Below are 17397 nucleotides of genomic sequence, written 5' to 3'. Positions count from 1 at the left end.
ATTATTTTAGCTTATGTTTTCCCCTTCGATGTGAAAAAGTGACGTAGCAAGTAATCCGAAATCTCTCTCTCCCTCACTCTCTTCCCCCGTCTCCTTGTCTCTCTCCCTTGCTCCCTCCTTCCCTGCCTCTCTCACAGACGCACTCACTATTTTCATCTTGTTGCAACAGCAGAATTGCTGCCATAGACTGCTAGTTCGTACTGACACAAATATACACAGACAGATCAGACCTCACACACACACGCGCACGCACAGTCACATGCTCGCGCCTGATCACACTATTCCTCTCCCTCAGTATGACGCAGCACTTAATTCTCTGGTGTTTTTCTCCCTCTGTTGTGGCTACACAGACGAAGGTTCTTGAACAACTCGATCCAGCAATACACACACACAGACACATACACCCCCCACTCACACATAACTCAGCGCAGGGCTGCAGTTAAAGGGACACTGCCTGCCACCTTTCCCTGCCCCACACAGTGATGCTGCCATGTCCCCATATCCCCCCGTGTCCCCTTTTAATTGGGTCTTTCGCCCCCTCTCTCTCTCTCTCTCTCTCTCTCTCTCTCTCTCGCTCTCTCTCTCTCTCTCTCCCTCTCTCTCTCTCTCCCTCTCTCTCTCTCTCTCTCTCTCTCTCTATCCATCTCTCTTTTTAGCTGTTTGTATAGCTCTGGTACTCTCGGCTCTCCTGTCACCTGACAACCCACAGATTTTAAAGGCACATCACCGGATTCTGTGGAAGTTACATAACAACTCAGATGTTTTTTTTTTGTTGCAGTGTGTATTATTTCCTGTATTCTACAATTTAGTAGATATTTTTGGTCAATGCTCTTTAGAGGAAACAAAGTTTTGTTTGAGCCTGTGAAGCAGAACCAGAAGCCACTCCTTTTCCTGTTCCTGGCACAGCTCTAGATGATATAAGAGGACAATGCCCATTTCACAACCACTAAAACTGCCATGTCAAAGCTGGGTTCTTCTATTGCTCATTTGTATCATAATCATCAGGTCATAGCGTTTCTGTTGCAAATCCAAATGTATTTGATTGAATGGGTCAGGTGAGAAAAAACTTCTGGAGCATAGCATTATCTCCTTGTCTTAAAATAGTCCGATTCTCATGTCACATTTACATTTAGTCATTTAGCAGACGCTCTTATCCAGAGCGACTTACAGTAAGTACAGGGACATTCCCCCGAGGCAAGTAGGGTGAAGTGCCTTGCCCAAGGACACAACGTCAGTTGGCATGACCGGGAATCGAACTGGCAACCTTCAGATTACTAGCCCGACTCCCTCACCGCTCAGCCAACTGACTCCCTAGTTCGCTCCACTTCCTTTGCACACATACCTTCTTCAGCTCCTTATTTTCCATTTTCATTCAGTCTGTGGTTGGTTAACATGAGTCTAAAGAAGAAAAATACAAAACAAATATTGTCTAAAATTACTGTGACCTTTCTTAAAGGGGGGAAGAAAAAGCTGGAAGGGCTACTAGTGTTTGTTTCTGCTTTTTCTTTACCACCTATGCCATAATGGTGGTCAGAGGTCATAGGCCTGTCACCCAATTGTGCACACACACCAATGAATAATCTTTGAAACAATTCACTTTGTTCATTGTCTGCTCTGTCTCACCTCACAACAATATGAACGAAGTTTTGAAACACTCAAGGCATTTATTGGTGATAATACCTGGTTGACAGTCAACGGACTTTCGAACCATCCTAAACCACAGCACCACATGACACAGTGTGTAACCATGATAATGGTTTAGCTCATTAAATCTGCCATCTGCTGGCCATAACTCAAGTGCATCTGTGGGTGCAGTCAAAGCTCAAGAGGAGTGGGTACCACTTCGTGGTAGAACATCTAACTGGACTTCAAGAGGTTGCAGGTTCCAACCCCATCTGTCTGTTTTTGGATCAAATCATCTGCTAACACGTTATTATTAAAACGACAACAAATAACACATTTCTATTATCAAGAGTAAACATTGGGACTTATAGTCTTACTATCTGTACTACAACACCCATGAGAGAGTGAGGTAGAGCTGGCACTGTTTAGCCTCAGAAGACAGGGGTGGGCAGAGAGACTGTGTAAAAGCCCACACTCCCACCCCATGCCCCACCAGACATGTGAAGAATCAGCATCAAAGATAGTTATCTCTGAGGAGGCTCATACTAATCCAGAGTATTTATTACAGAGTGGAAGATCTGGTACTGTTGTAGTACATTACATTACATTTAGTCATTTAGCAGACGCTCTTATCCAGAGCGACTTACAGTAAGTACAGGGACATTCCCCCGAGGCAAGTAGGGTGAAGTGCCTTGCCCAAGGACACAACGTCATTTGACACGGCCGGGAATCGAACCAGCGACCTTCTGATTACTAACCCGATTCTCTAACTTCTCAGCCACCTGACTCCCAGGTACACTGTCTGGTAGTTAAGATAAGACTGGAACTGAAACTTCTTCTAGTCGCTAACACTGATGCCTTCCTGTGCTGGGTTAGAGATCTGGTGTGTAGCAGTTTGTGTTGTTATCTATCAACCTTCCTTTTGTGGTCACTATGTTTATTTTAGCCATACATGCTCCACTTCCTATTCTCACCAACATGTAAGAACTTCCTATTCTCACCAACAAGTCATAATTTCCTATTCTCACCAACATGTCAGAGCTTCCTATTCTCACCAACATGTCAGAGCTTCCTATTCTCACCAACATGTCAGAACTTCCTATTCTCACCAACATGTCAGAACTTCCTATTCTCACCATGTCAGAACTTCCTATTCTCACCAACATGTCAGAACTTCCTATTCTCACCATGTCAGAACTTCGTATTCTCACCAAGATGTCAGAGCTTCCTATTCTCACCAACATGTCAGAACATGACTCTTGGTCTCTGATGCATCAATGGGTTTCACTGTATAATGGAACATACTGATAATTTAACTGGCATAAAAGACTGATTTATATTTTTAGGATAGATTGTGTGATTCCTGTAATGGTGGGCAGAGCTACTTTACAAAGCAAGGTTGTTTCCTATTGTAATATGATGTTGGTTTGGCAGGCTAACCATTTGGTTGGCTTAGCTACAGTGTTATGTAAACATCAACACTAACCTTGGGTGTTATCTGTTGGGTGTAAGCGTTTATCAACTTCAGGGGAGGAAAATTCTAGCAGATTGAAAATGTGTGCCGATTAGTTGTTCAAAGTAACTATTTCAATTCCTATGGAGAAAATGCTGACTCAAATTAAGTAGGCCCTACCGTTTAATTAAATACAAATTTGAACTTGTTTAGCATGTGATGTATGGTCTGTGAGAGTAACATTTAGCAAATCATGTATTATTGCCCTACAAAATCATTATTTTACCCCAAAATACGCGCGCTAATCGTAGAGATGTGTACACAGAGGTGAGGAGAATGACAACGTGAACTGGCCTTAATTGACGCCATTGTCATTAAGGATGTTTAAGGTCATTTTGTCAGTTCAAGATATCAAGACATGCCTTTCTTTCCTAACAGAATCGTAGTCCCTGTCTACATGAGCCAAAGAGTCAAAGTCAAAGACTGAGAGGACCAATGTTTTTTCAGATTAAATTCAGGACCGCAGAACGACGCTACCTAGTGTTATGAAAGAGTAGTGCATTTGGGTGTTTGTTTACATCATCTCCAATTACAAGTGCGTATCACATTTACGAGGCTCAGGTTAGATGTTGTCTCGTTCAGAAAAGATGAATGTATTAGGCCTATCTGTAGGCTAATCCGTATATAAACGCGAGACATATTGTGCACTATTTTAAAAGTAAAATGCTGTTAGGAATGCACTCTCATAATATTACTGGCATCGTAATAAGAATATCATACTATCGATGTAAATATATTATCAATAAATCGTCCTGTTGAATATGCGATGTCACTATTCCGAGTGAAACGCGCGTACTACACATAGTCAAGACGTGCATACTTGGCAACATCCTCCCTGACGCTGCTTCCAGCACACCTTTCTAGCGCAGCATCCCGTACCCAGCCACCTCTCACCGACCCCACCCTCAACATGTTTTGCCCTGTCCCAGTTTGCCTGTTTATCCTGGATCATATTCTTAATGCGGATACAACCTAAAGCAATCAATAATCTACGCGATTTCGCATGCAACACAAAACAACATCGTTAAAATTAAGACAATCAGTATGCATCCTATTCTATTTAGAAAGGATGCATTGTTGAATCATGGTACCTACCGTATAATAAAACACAATATGTGCGAAGTTGCTAAAGAGATGTTTATTGTAGTCCGATATGGATGGGTGAAGCAAGGATAGACAGTAGCCTACTCATTAGTGCGCGATCCACCTGACGACTCGGCTACGAGTTTTTTTTATTACTGGCATTCCATCATTTCAGTCCAAACGTTTCCTTTTTACATGGTTAATGTAATCCATCGCATTTTCAACACTGCCACCTTGAATCCCCGCCCCCTCACACACCCCCGCTTCTGGATTGGATCATGTACCAAAACGCAATGCTGCGTGCTAACCTACATGACTGCGTCGCTCATATCACATGCTTTTGACGCATGTTTGTTTACAAATAGGCCGACATGTTATAACAGCTCTACTTCGATTTTGCTGGCCATATAAGAGCATACAAGAAAGTACCTATACTTGCAGTGGAAAAATCATCAAATATTTTGTGGAACTGGCTGATTGGCAGGACATCAGCATGAATGATGTGAGGCTTTTTATATGGGAGACAAATTGTCAAGGCTCAGAGCCATAGGGTATACATTTGACGTGGATGTTCTGTTGATGTTTCTGATTGACTGGTAGGGGCCATTTAACTCTGTATAATTCGAGACAAGTATCAACTCTGCAGAAAACGTCCCTCCGTATGCCTGCGCCTCGTCCATTAATTGACTAGAGGGAAAAGTTATCCCTTAATTCTCAGCGAAAGAAATACAAGGTGTTGCGTGAGAGCGTGATAAATAGTTGACAGGCGTGAGTCTCACGACGAATGCGTGAGATTTGAGAGCCCTGGTTTCAGTATAGCCATGTAGAGATTTACATATGACTCAGGGTTGCAGATGCCTCCTTGTGCTCGAGACACTTGACTTGACCACAGCAGGGGGCGTCCTAACCTAAGTATAAACAGATTGGGCCCAGGGTAAAATGCTCTCCCTCTCCCTCTCTGTATCTCTTTTCGGTCTGTTGTTAGCGTTACTTGATTGCATTGCTAAACTACCTTACAGACATAGTCAAGCTTTGTAATACTGAGTGGAATATAACACGATTTTTTAAAGAATATGTCTGCAAGTTAATACTGCCAGTGTAGCCTATAACAATCTGGAAAATGTAAGGGGGGGGGGGGGGGGGGGGGCAATTCATGGCCTGGGCTAAGGATGTCACAAATGTGTAACACTGCATCATTTTGGGAAAAAAGACAATGTTTCCTCAAACTACATTTGTCTCATCACTCAAGGATGATTAATTAAAATGTTCCGATCTGTCAATGAGATTTTAGAATATAAATAAAATAAAATGCAAAAAACATAATTGTATAAAATAAATATATCGAACAGAATGGACATTTAATTTCCTTCCTGGTAGAGAGTGTATAAGGATGAGTGTTCCTGGAGTGCTCCCTGGTATGCAGAGACAGAGAGCCTCTGTAAACCCTCTCTCTGGGTCTCTAAATACAACACCACATTTTACACATGAATAGATTATGAGCATGAGTTGTTGCACCCAGGGCAAGTGTCACAAGATTGCTCAGAGAAAGAGAGAGAGGAAGAGAGAGAATTCAGTGTTGTCTGGACAGCTGGAAGGTAAATAGTGGAGCAGAAGGGCTGAAGAGCGTTCCTCTTTAAGGGTCAGGTGGTATGTCCACTTGGGTGTCCTTACTAAATCCGACTTGCTAGGCCAGACATGTGTCCATACTGGACAACCTTGAAACGTCCAGTAAGTAAATGCAGGGTTAGAAGAGCCCCTGCAGTGGAGAGTGGTGTTTCCAGAAGTCATTCTGCTGGGCAGCACTGGCCCAGAGGTTTGGTCTGTCCCAGAGAGATACAGAGTCACATAAACACACACCAACGTTCCAGGGAAGGACCTGAGGAAGTTGGTCAACATTCCTCTGATTTTTTTCTTCCAATTGGGAAAAGCATGAGCTGGGGTGATGTAACTGAGAGGCCCTTTCACATGGAGGGGGTTAAAATGAAAGGTCAGACCACAGGCAGAGAACCCTGGACCAGGAATTATGCATTAGTGTGCTAGATGTAACTGCTACAGATTTCACAGGCTTGATCAAAATGATCAAACCATAGAAGAACAAATAGCTGAGGTCCTCCTGACAGGTAGGGTCTCGTAGTCTTACTTTGCCACATAGTTATAACACTGAGGGACAACACGGCTAGCACAAACACACATGCACACACACACACGCACACACACACACACTCTTACACTCCATCCTTCCCTTATATCATGTTTCGGTGAGTGAGGGGAGATGGGGCGAGTCTTGGTCTTGGCAAGGAGAGGGCAAACACAATGTGTCTGGCAGCTGGGACTACACTTAGGGTTCCCGCCCCACAGAGAAAACAACCAGTTGACCAGCTGAGATGTGTTCGTAATCTCTGCCTCCCAGTCACACACAGGGAGGAGGCGGGGTGCAGGGGTTGGGGAGGGGGGGAGGGGGGGTTACAGATGGAGGGGGCTTGTGAAGGAATGAAGGAGTAAAGGGATGGGAGGCAAAATCTAGAGGTGGGATGGTGGACAGAAGGTAAAGGATAGGTGTCGGCTGGGGTGGTGAATGGATAGCTGGATGAGAAGATGGAGGGTCAAAGGGGGTGGAGGCATGAACAGTGGAGTGGTGGGGAGGAGGAGTGGAGTTTCATGCAATGGTAAAGGTGAAAGAAAGGTGCACTGTTGAGGGGTATTGGACATTTTTAACCTCCTGTAAATGTTCTCAGATGGGCGAGGTCCACCAGTACTCCCACACCCACATACCCCAACCACAGCGGCCCTTTAAAACACAGATGTTCTGCCTATCTCTCCTCCATGCCCCCTTTCTGGAGGTGAGATCCACTCACCTCCAGAGAAGAGATATATATTTTTTGTCAATCTCACACTTGCATTCCAGTATATCATGTGGTAGGGGTGGAGGCTGAGCAGGCTACATAAGGAAAAATCTCATTCTCTTTAACACAAAGTCTGTTTTGTGTGTCATGTTTTGCAATGGCCATGGTTGTTGAGTTGGTTCTACAGTACATTGCAACCCTTTGTCCGAGATACATGCTTCATTCAGCAGCCTCGGGTGAATATTTTCCTTTTTGGGATGGAATAGGGGTATCACATGGCTGTCGATCTTGTGATTTTACATTTTTCTGAACAGCACAAAAAAGCTGAAAGCTTTCAATATTGGAAAATGTAACTAGTTGGAGAAAGGAAGATGTAAAGAGATGTCAATCTAGGCTGACTGTTTGCTCTAGGTGCAGGGCTCATGTATGTTTGGAGAAAGGAAAGCATGTCTTGGTCTGTGTTTTCTCTGCCCTGGTATCCTGTCACCTGATAATGATGAGCATGACTAGTGGTCCTTAATGAAGACAGCTGCGGGATGCTTTCTTTGCCCCACCCAAACAGTGAAAGACAAAACCTTGTGAAATGATGTCATTACTACCTTTCATGCAAACCAGCTGTGTGACCTTATGAGCTGGATGGGATTTACATACATACCGATGGTGTAAGTATGTGTGTGTGTGGACAAATGTGCGAGTGCATGTGTTTGTGCACGTGTGTGTATATGCTTGCATGTTTGTGTGGATGCGTGTGTGTGTGCTTGGTGGGTTTGTGTTAGCCTTACACAGACATGTACTGTCATAGATTATTAACATATGTTTAAAATAAGAACGCACTGTGTTGTAGAGAACAGAGCTGAACATTTGGATCTACAATGGACAAATGTAATGGTTGAGCACACAACTCTATTATAGTTTAAGACTCATTGAAAACAAAATCTTTGGCTGATCTTTAATTTAAAAAAAATCTTTATTTTCAAGATTCATATCAAACAGTCAGGATGCTAGTACAATTAAACAGTAACTTTGGAATGTTAAAAACAGGACACAAATTCAAAGATTAAATGAAACTCTTTTATGTACTCAAATAATGTATTCCTCTGACAAGATAACCAATAGTTATTACTTCTTTTCCATTTCTTTCTTTATTTCTGTTAACAGTACAGGTTGATTGAGATACTACAATTGTGAGGAGCTCATTATGGTGGTTCTTTCAAAAGACACAGTAGAATAAAAGACTCAGATAACAGAAAAGACCAGCCACTCAAAAATGACTGCATCCAAATGACTATACAATAATTGTTACATACAGTTTAGTCGTTTTTGTGAAAGAGCCAATTTAATCTCTTTGGCATGCCAAAAATAAACTTTGAGTAGTACACAAAAAGATTAAAAAAAACATGTTTCTGTGAGTTACAGAACAAACTACTGACGGGACTAATAATATCCAATAAAAAAAAGGTATTAAAAAAGCATACTAGTAAGAATGGTCAGGAAGCTGATAGAGAGTGGCAGTCCAAAAGGCTGGGTGTGAGAGTAGCCTTGAAGAGGCTGTCATCCTCATCCTCTTCAGCAGTAGGCCCAGTCTCTGGTGAGACTGGCCTTGGAGAGGACGTCATCCTCATCCTCTTCAGCAGTAGGCCCAGTCTCTGGTCAGGGCCACAGGCTGGAGCCCGGCTGGAGTCAAACAGGCCTGTGAAAGTCTGCTCAGCCTGTTTGGCCTGCAGTGTCAGGCTGCTGCTGCCTGTGGTGCTGCTCCAGGCACAGTTGGCTCTGCAGTGTGCAGTAATGATGGGGGGAAGTGACACCCTGCATGGTACCTGGCTGATGGACATGATGGTGAGCACCAGGAGCCTCACCAAGGGCCAAAACTCCCCCAACCATCACCTTGTCTTCTCAGTTTTAAAACATTGTTAAGTTTCTGTGGCTAATGTCACTTACACATAGTTACAAAACCATACCCTTGCTCAAACATACTCCATTTTGATTAACAATTGAGACACACAAGCATGCATGTATGCAAGCACACACACGCACACGCACACGCACACGCACACGCACACGCACACACACACACACACACACACACACACACACACACACACACACACACACACACACACACGCACGCACACACACACAAGGAAGCCTGAACACAATCAGACATTTTGCTCTGAGAACACTCTGAATATTCATATCAGATTCATAACTATCAAACTCAACAGAGGACCGGTATGAGTGCATCTCCTGGATATCAGTCTTTGCTGCTGGAGTGTGTGTGGGAGCTTTGGGGGCTGGTTACATTTGCAGGGAGGGTGATTCCCAGACGGTGACAGCTTGTGGCTCTGACCCCAGTAACTAGCTACTGTCATGGGAACAACTGGTGATTAGCGGCAAACTCTCCCCACCCTGTCCCGTCCTTCCCCAAACTCCAGTACTGACTATCAGAAACTTCCCAGGGACAGGGCCCCCATCATCGTCATCATGCTTACGTCACCAGGAGATAGTCCCTCCTGCAACTGCAGGTTGCCGAGGCATGGAGCCAGAGGAGGATAGGAGGAGACTACAGTAGATACTGTGCATGAATGTGTGTGTGTGTATCTGTGTGTTGAAGGGGGCTGGGTGGGGTTGTCTCTGGAACGGAGGGTAGGGTGGGTGTGGGGGGGTTGGAGGGGTCTGTTCTGTCCTGAACCAGGGTGTCTTTACAGCTCTGTGTCGGCCGTCTTGGTAGAATGGCCGTTGGTCGGTGGAGGCTGGGTCTTGTCGGCCTCCGGTGCCTCCCCGTTGATGGCAGGCTTCTCCTGGCTCTCCGGCGGGGTGAGGGGGGCCATCGACACCAGCGTGTTTCCCTGGTTCTCCTCATCTCCGGGGTAGGTTTCTTCTGCCTGTACTCACACACACATCCACACGATGAACATAATTAACACATAACATTCAGTACTTTATATGAGGTAACAATTTTGGTGGAGCATACCACAGACACCCACAACTGTGAACTACCAGTCCTTAAGGCACTCTCACAACACAAACACAGTGACATACACTGATGATTTAAACCAGAATGAGACATTTAAAGAGAGATTTTCTCAGATGTGTGCATCAGAAGAGGCCTCAGAGGAGCTGTAGCCTAGTTTGAATCACACTAGTGGAGGAACTTCCATTTCTCAGCAGCTGTCTTGTGGGCCTGAGTCACACACACACCCTCTGGTGTGGTCAGTCTCTGCTGACGTCAGGACGGGCTGGAGAGAAACAGCTGTGTGTCTCTGGAGATGAAGCAGTATATTTGACATGGCAGAGCCGGGCTCCCATTCCCACCAAGGAACTGCCTCTAATGCACACACACACATAGTATTGTATGCACACACATACTTTATACACATACAGACACACACACACACACACACACACACACACTCACACTCACTCACTCACTCACTCACTCACTCACACACTTCTCTGTGACTCCTCTGTGATGCGATGCCAAAATATCGTAATTACAAGACTGGCAGGAGTTTCACAGAATGAAGCGCACTCTCATTTTCATTTGATCCGTTTCCAAACATGCGAAAGTAGTAATGGGCCCCAGGAATGTGAGAGTAATGTTGCTTCATAACAGAACTGAACAGGAACCCCCCAGTGCTGCCTGATGTATTACTGTGATGGAACTCTTGGGGGACTCCTGAGATCCCAATCCACCTGGTGGACCACAAACCCCTCAGGGCTCAACATTACACAGTAGAGATGGCTCTGTAACTCTGCTGCCCTGTGAACAGTGTGCCCACTGACCATGGGAATGGGACACCCCCAAAAATCTGGTAGTCAGCTCTAAGTACGACTGCTGATCAGTGATCGGTTTTGCTTTTAGATCCTGAGTGTTGGAGTGAATGTTGGGCGTGGTGCCCTACTGGTGGAGGGGGGCACTGACCAGCCTCATGCCCTTGGTGTTGTGGCCCCGGCGAATCCTCAGACAGTAGGCTCCGATCAGCCCTGCAGCCAGCAGCAGACCTGCCATCAGCACCGACACAAACACTGCAGACGACGACTTCACTGGATGGGCCTCCACCTGCGACGCACCCAGCTGCACACACACACACACACACACACACACACACACACACACACACACACACACAGACGTTATTGGCATTAGGAGTGGTTTCATGTGAGGTTTAAAGTGGTAAGTATGAGAAGGGGGAGGAGGGGGGGGGGGGTTGACGCCAGCGAGAGGCCTTGGGTTGAGGCCTCAGGGAGCCTCCAGAAGATTCCTGATCCCAGTGGCTGTGGACAGATGACATGCTAGACTTTCTCCCTAGAGCTTTATATCAAACCACAATGACGTGCGTAAGTCAAACCCTTCCTCTTTCCCCCTCCATGTTAACCCTCTACTGTAGCTCTCCTTCATGTCTCTGGAGCAGGTCAGTGGTTGTGACTCGCCATGCTACTGTGTGGTTTTAATAACACATCCTGAATTGTTATGATAGTTAACTCCTCACTTTCTGGCAGAATGGGGAGGGTTGCCGGCCCAACTGTTGTTGAGATGGTAAGGGAACAGAGAAGTGGAGACACAGTTCTCAAGTGGGAACGTAAACTGAAAACTTACCGCTTCCTTCACTTCAACCATGTTCAGGGCCTTCTTCAGCGTCATTAATCCAGCTGTACAGACATTGAAACATTTCTTACTTAGAATTTTGAAATATGTTAAATATTCATTAAGTGTGAAATTGTTTCGATTGAATCATTTGTTGTTTGTGATGCTCAGGATTACGAGACCCAGCTGTGAGGTTTACCATGAGGACTGGTCACCAGCAGGTTTTTGGTGCTTTCCTCCTGGAAGACGTCTAACTGACACGGAGGGGAAGCACACCAGGGGGCCAGAAGTTTCTCTAACACACTCTTGCTTTCCTCCTGTAAGAAACGGGATAGGAAGAATGTTTCAGTCATCATTCCAGCAATCAGATTAAGCAGAGAGAAGCTGCATCGCCTTGAGTCTCTCTCTTTCTCTCTCTCTCTCTCTCTCTCTCTCTCTCTCTCTCTCTCTCTCTCTCTCTCTCTCTCTCTCTCTCTCTCTCTCTCTCTCTCTCTCTCTCTCTCTCTCTCTCTCTCTCTCTCTCTCTCTCTCTCTCTCTTTCTGTCTCTCTCTCTTCTCTCTCTCTCTCTCTCTCTCTCTCTCTCTCTCTCTCTCTCTCTCTCTCTCTCTCTCTCTCTCTCTCTCTCTCTCATACATCTTCAGGAGGGTGGGGTTCTATGATGTGTGTGATCATGCAGTTGAGCATGTGAATGAGTCAAGCTGACTGCCTGTACGTATAGTGCCATGTGTCTTCACGTGTGTGAAATGGGGAAGGGATGTCGTTGGGTGGAAAACAGTTCAACCACACCCTCTCGTTCCCACCTTGCCCTTGAACTATGATGTCACCATGTTGCACAAGGACTGTGGGAGAGCTCCCCGCTCTGTGTAATGTGAACCAGACACGGCTAGCCTCCCCACAGGCCTCTATCTGTGCTTGAGGCTGGATCCTTCCTCAGTGTGAGGGAAGGCTCACAGCTGGCCTGGTATGGCCCAGTCTGGCCTCATAACATCCAGTTCCTCTGGGCAGGGAGGTGCAGACCGTATCAGGCCCTCACGCCCATTACCCTCCCCCTCCATGAGTTATAAACTCCCACCTACAACCCGGCTCAACTCAGGTCCATGCACCCTGCACATCTGTATGTGTTGCTGGTGGCCCATTAAAGCTGTGTTCAGTGTTTGTCATGTTGATCTCTGCTCAGCTGGACCTCATGGTCACTCTTGGCAGCCAAGTTTGGATGTCTGCTTAGAGATCTGTTGCTTTCATGCGACATGCATTTGACCTATCAGAGAGTAGCATTTGTGACTGGCATCCAAGAGTGTCTCGAGTGAGACAAATGTGTGTTTCCTTTATGGAAATGGTGTTGTTGTTAGTCACTGTCAAGTTTACTGAGTTGGGTAAAGGAAAGTTACCAGTTTCTCATGGGAATAAGCAGAGCTGCTTTTACAGACTACATTCCAGAGACTTCTCTCATTCAGAGATTTTCCACTGTGTCTCTGTTCTGAGGAAATCACCATGGTAACAAAGGTTAAACACTCTTTCCTCAGGAAGGTCCTTTAACAGCGCTCACTCTCGCTGGAAACCGTACTGATTCATGTTTTCTCACTTATCTCTTTGACCTCATCATCTGGACAGGCTTGCGCTCTGCTGCTCTCTCCTCGTGTCCATGTTCATGTTCTGTTGGAGATGGAGCTGGATGACTCGAGCAGACATGACTGAGGCCCAGCCTCCACTCCTGTCCAGTCCTGAGGCCGAGACCAGCTGGGGGGGCTCTGTGGTCTGACTGACTGGCTGGCAGTCCCTGGCGTGGCTTCCATACCAAGCAGCTCCAGTACTGGGCAATATCGCACGGTAATGTGTCTGAAATGTTACTGTGTAGCTCAAACACAGTATACACCGATGCTCTATGTGTTTCCTCAACACATAACCAAACCAGAACAAACCACATAAAACCAGGGTCCTGAGTCTTCACTGGGGACATTTCATGTGGTCATAGTGGCGCTCTAGGTCTCTATACCCCGATGACAACAATCCCTGAACCATGGATATCTCTCTATTGGAGAGACCCTGGCAACACCAAAGAACCACACTCTATATTACACTATAGTATGTGCACATAAACTCATCTTCCTTTTCCTCTTCATTCTCCTCCTCTACCTCCCACACTCTGCTCATCTCCTGCCAGCTCCAATGATTGAGATCAGACGGAGAATGTCCACCAAAGGGCGGGTCTTTATCAGGCCCATCATTCGGTTGGAACTGTTGGAGTCATGTATAAATCTTCCCCTGCTCAGTGAGGGCTTATTTCCTCCTGAGCCAAGGTGCAGGGGGCCAGATAAGGGCCAGCACAGACAGCAGCCTGCTCAAGGGGCCCCTGCCCTGCTTCCTGCTGCCTTCCTGTGGGCTGCTGCAGGCTGATGTGCCCATGGGTGGAACAACCAGCACAGCCCAGAGTGTTGGGACTGGTGTGGCACGGATGGGGCTGGGGGTAGGGCTGTGGTTGAGGCTGGGTTGGGAGTAGGGCTTGTGATAGAGCTAGGGATAAGGTTAGGGCTAGGGCTTAGGCTGGGGCTTTGGAATGGTGGTTACTAGTTTACAATGACATGGCTCCAGTAGTGACACTGTATACTCACACAGCTAGATGAACGCTGCAGGTGCACCTGAACAGCATCCTTGTCTTTCAAGGCCTCCTCAGTCACACACACCACAACAGGCTGCAGGGAGAGGGAGGAAGACAGGAAGAAGGGAAATGGAAGAGGATCATTCAAAAGCAAGAGAGAGACAGACTGATGTGTCCCTGACCACTGGACACAGTGGTGTCCAGAGAAGGGGGTGGTCAACTCACCCTCACGGGCGAAGCCTCGGGTTCCGTAGCAGACGGCATCATGGGGGCGTCTGTGACAGCGATCACCCTGATGCCGAAGCCTGCAATAGTCTTCACCGAAGACCCTATAGTGAAAGGAAGTGTATCGACAGAAGCGGAAGAGGTGGCGTCGACAACAGCAGGATGCCCAAGGGCATTAGTGTTGGCTGGGGGTCCTGTGGAGGGGCCCATGCCCACAGCCAGGCCAGCCAGGGCAGTGGTGGTATCTGCAGCCAGGGACTCTGCTGTTGTTGGGTCTCCTGCAGAAAAGGAGATCATGTCACTGTACACCCTACTGGACGCTAGGCAGAGAAGGCATGGTGTGCTCTGGTCATTTAGCTGTTTCGAAGTTCTGAAACATAATCTACGACACTGCAGCACGGATGTACTGTTGGCCTACCTGATGCAGTATTGGAGTCGTCAGGTTCACCAGTGTGGTCAACAGTAGAGTTAACAGCAGGGTCAGCAGTAGTAGCATCAGTAGGGGCATCAGCAAGGGTACCAGCAGGGTCAGCAGTAGTAGCATCACCAGGGGCATCAGCATCAGTGGAATTAAAACTGGGGTCGCCAGCGGCAACAGTACTGGATGGTTGATCAGTGGTGTTGTCTTGACAGACAGCTCCATCTAATACAAAGAGAGAGAAAGAGAGGGAGAGAGAGGGAGAGAGAGGGAGGGAGAGAGAGGGAGACAAATTAAAGATGTGTTCACTTTCGGTCAGCGAACAGTTTAAGCTCTACAACTGTAGAGAGATTAGAGAGCATTAGGTCAACTACTCTGTATTGGCTCCACATCCTGTAGATATGCGATCACTGCATCACAAACAGCATGACTGCTTCCCATCATTCAGCTGTCTCTCTAGTAATACTTGGTTGACAGACTCCCGGTGCTGTAGGTCTTACAGTACTCAACTCTAGCAGTGGATCAGGGAACATTCTAGTGCCTGTGAGAGTTGTCCTAGCACTTGGGCGTTGTGTTTGTGTGAAAGTAAGTTGGGGTGGATGGCGTTGTCAGTTAGAACAGCTCCCTGGCCCACACCCAGTTCCCTGGCCCCACATCCTATCCAAACCAGGCATGTTTGCTCTGGAGCCCCAGGTCATTAACAGCCACAGGGTGACCTTTTACCCTCTCCACAGGCTTCACAAATAAACGTAGCTGTCTGAGGCCCTGACCCCTGACCCGTCCCCAGCCCGCAGGGACTGATCATATTTCTGAACCAAGATAACTTTCAGCTCGGGTGCTCCATGAGTCTACACACAGGTCAGGTAACTGGAGTGAGACCCTTTTCATGGTGTATGAGGGAGGAATCAAGGCATGGCTGAGTTACGATGAGTAGCTTACAATGGTAGTCAGTACAGTTACAGTACAGAAGCGATGGTGGGGGTGGTCAGTTGAGCAGTAGCTGTTTATGCCGTGTAAACACAAGACATTCTACAGAGGCGTGTCCCCTGAGTACAGACTCATTGGCACTGAGGTTCCAGAATGCCCCATGCAGATGGTGACTACCATGCTGCTAAACTACCAACGTCAACGCCAGCCTCCAGTCTCTCGTCTCCAGCCAGCCTGGCTCAGCTGTGTTGGCCTACTGCACACACATACACATACACACACACACACACACACACACGCACACACACACACACACACACACGCACACACACACACACACACACACACACAGCCTTCAGTCTGGCTTCTTAACACAGCTGGGCTCCTAAGCTCATACTGTACCATGTCACGCCTGGGCTTGTCCCACCACGATAAGCCAGATCAATGCAACAACCACGGTCAAAGATACTTCACAATTCAGTGGAATGACTTAGCTCTACTGTAGGGTCTGCGTGTATACATCTGGAGAAGAAGAACTTGAGCAGTTAACATGTAGCCAGACAGCACACGGTCCAATCAAGCGCTGCCATTTACACTTCTGCTATAGCCTCAAGAACTTGCCTTTTGTGGGTGCCAACAAGTGTGGTTACACAGTCCTATCCCATACTCTCTAACCAGAGCTGCTACATTATTGGGGAGAGTGCTCATGAGGGTATACCACAACACATTAGCTAGCAAAACACCATCAAACATAACAACATTCCTCTGGATATACGCTTCTTGTTTCCCAAGTGTGGCCACCCCCAGAAGAAATTCACGGTGCCTTTTCTAGATCTTAGCCTCTTCAAGCATGGCTAAACAGCACTACGTCAACATTTCCAATTATTATTAGCTGCCAAGTAGCCACTGTGATAGCGTGTGTCTAACACTGTATACTACGGCCTGTAAAATGCTTGCTACGCTACCTCCCGGAGGGAACTTTATCCTGACAGCAGCGCCAACGTGTTGGACACTGTGCAGAGCAGGTCATATATTTTAATTGGCTTGACTGGGCATGAATCCTGAATGTTTAACTATGTTATTAAAGCCTGTAGCTAACACCCTTTGGCCCAGGGATCCGGTCTTGATAGTGTAATTGTGAAAAGGCATGCAGTGAGAAGCCTGCGAACAACAAAGCCCAAATGCACCTCACCTCTCAGCTCTGCCATCTCTCCACACTGGTATGTCAAAGGTCTTCCAAGTCTTGTCGAAAATGTGTTGTATTATTATGTAATTAAAACAATGTACAGTTCATTTTGTCCCATGGACATCTGATGACTGTCTTGCCTACATCCCCCTGTGAGGTACAGGCTCCATCCACTATCCTTCAACAGTGATGACTAGAGAAAAACACTGCTGTGTCTCCTATGATGATGACAGTCCCACACACACATGGATGCCCATGCACAAACACATTCTTTACATGCGACCACACACACACACTTGTGCCTGTTCATGCATCTCCTCACCTTTTGCATTGTGACAACAGTTTATTCTCCATGTGTCTCACACATCACTGTAGACGCACACACTTTGAGGCTGAA

At 46.6% G+C, this 17397-nt stretch overlaps 1 protein-coding gene across 1 annotated transcript; it reads right to left on the bottom strand.

Annotated features, from left to right (window-relative positions):
• Positions 1–8005: 8005 nt before the first annotated feature.
• Positions 8006–17022, bottom strand: LOC136938398 (activating transcription factor 7-interacting protein 1-like). The gene is made up of 8 exons (XM_067231694.1): positions 17007–17022; positions 14888–15112; positions 14470–14747; positions 14258–14338; positions 11847–11964; positions 11660–11712; positions 10985–11137; positions 8006–9944 (listed from the first exon to the last, which is right to left on the bottom strand). Exons 1-8 carry the CDS (start codon positions 17020–17022, stop codon positions 9762–9764), a joined length of 1107 nt encoding a protein of 368 aa, XP_067087795.1. The 3' UTR covers positions 8006–9761.
• Between the last annotated feature and the right edge of the window lie 375 nt (positions 17023–17397).

This window comes from Osmerus mordax, assembly GCF_038355195.1.
Source record: "Osmerus mordax isolate fOsmMor3 chromosome 7 unlocalized genomic scaffold, fOsmMor3.pri SUPER_7_unloc_1, whole genome shotgun sequence".
Taxonomy (NCBI): domain Eukaryota; kingdom Metazoa; phylum Chordata; class Actinopteri; order Osmeriformes; family Osmeridae; genus Osmerus; species Osmerus mordax.
Note: the sequence above shows the minus strand (reverse complement) of the source record. Positions and strands in the feature narration are given on the sequence as shown.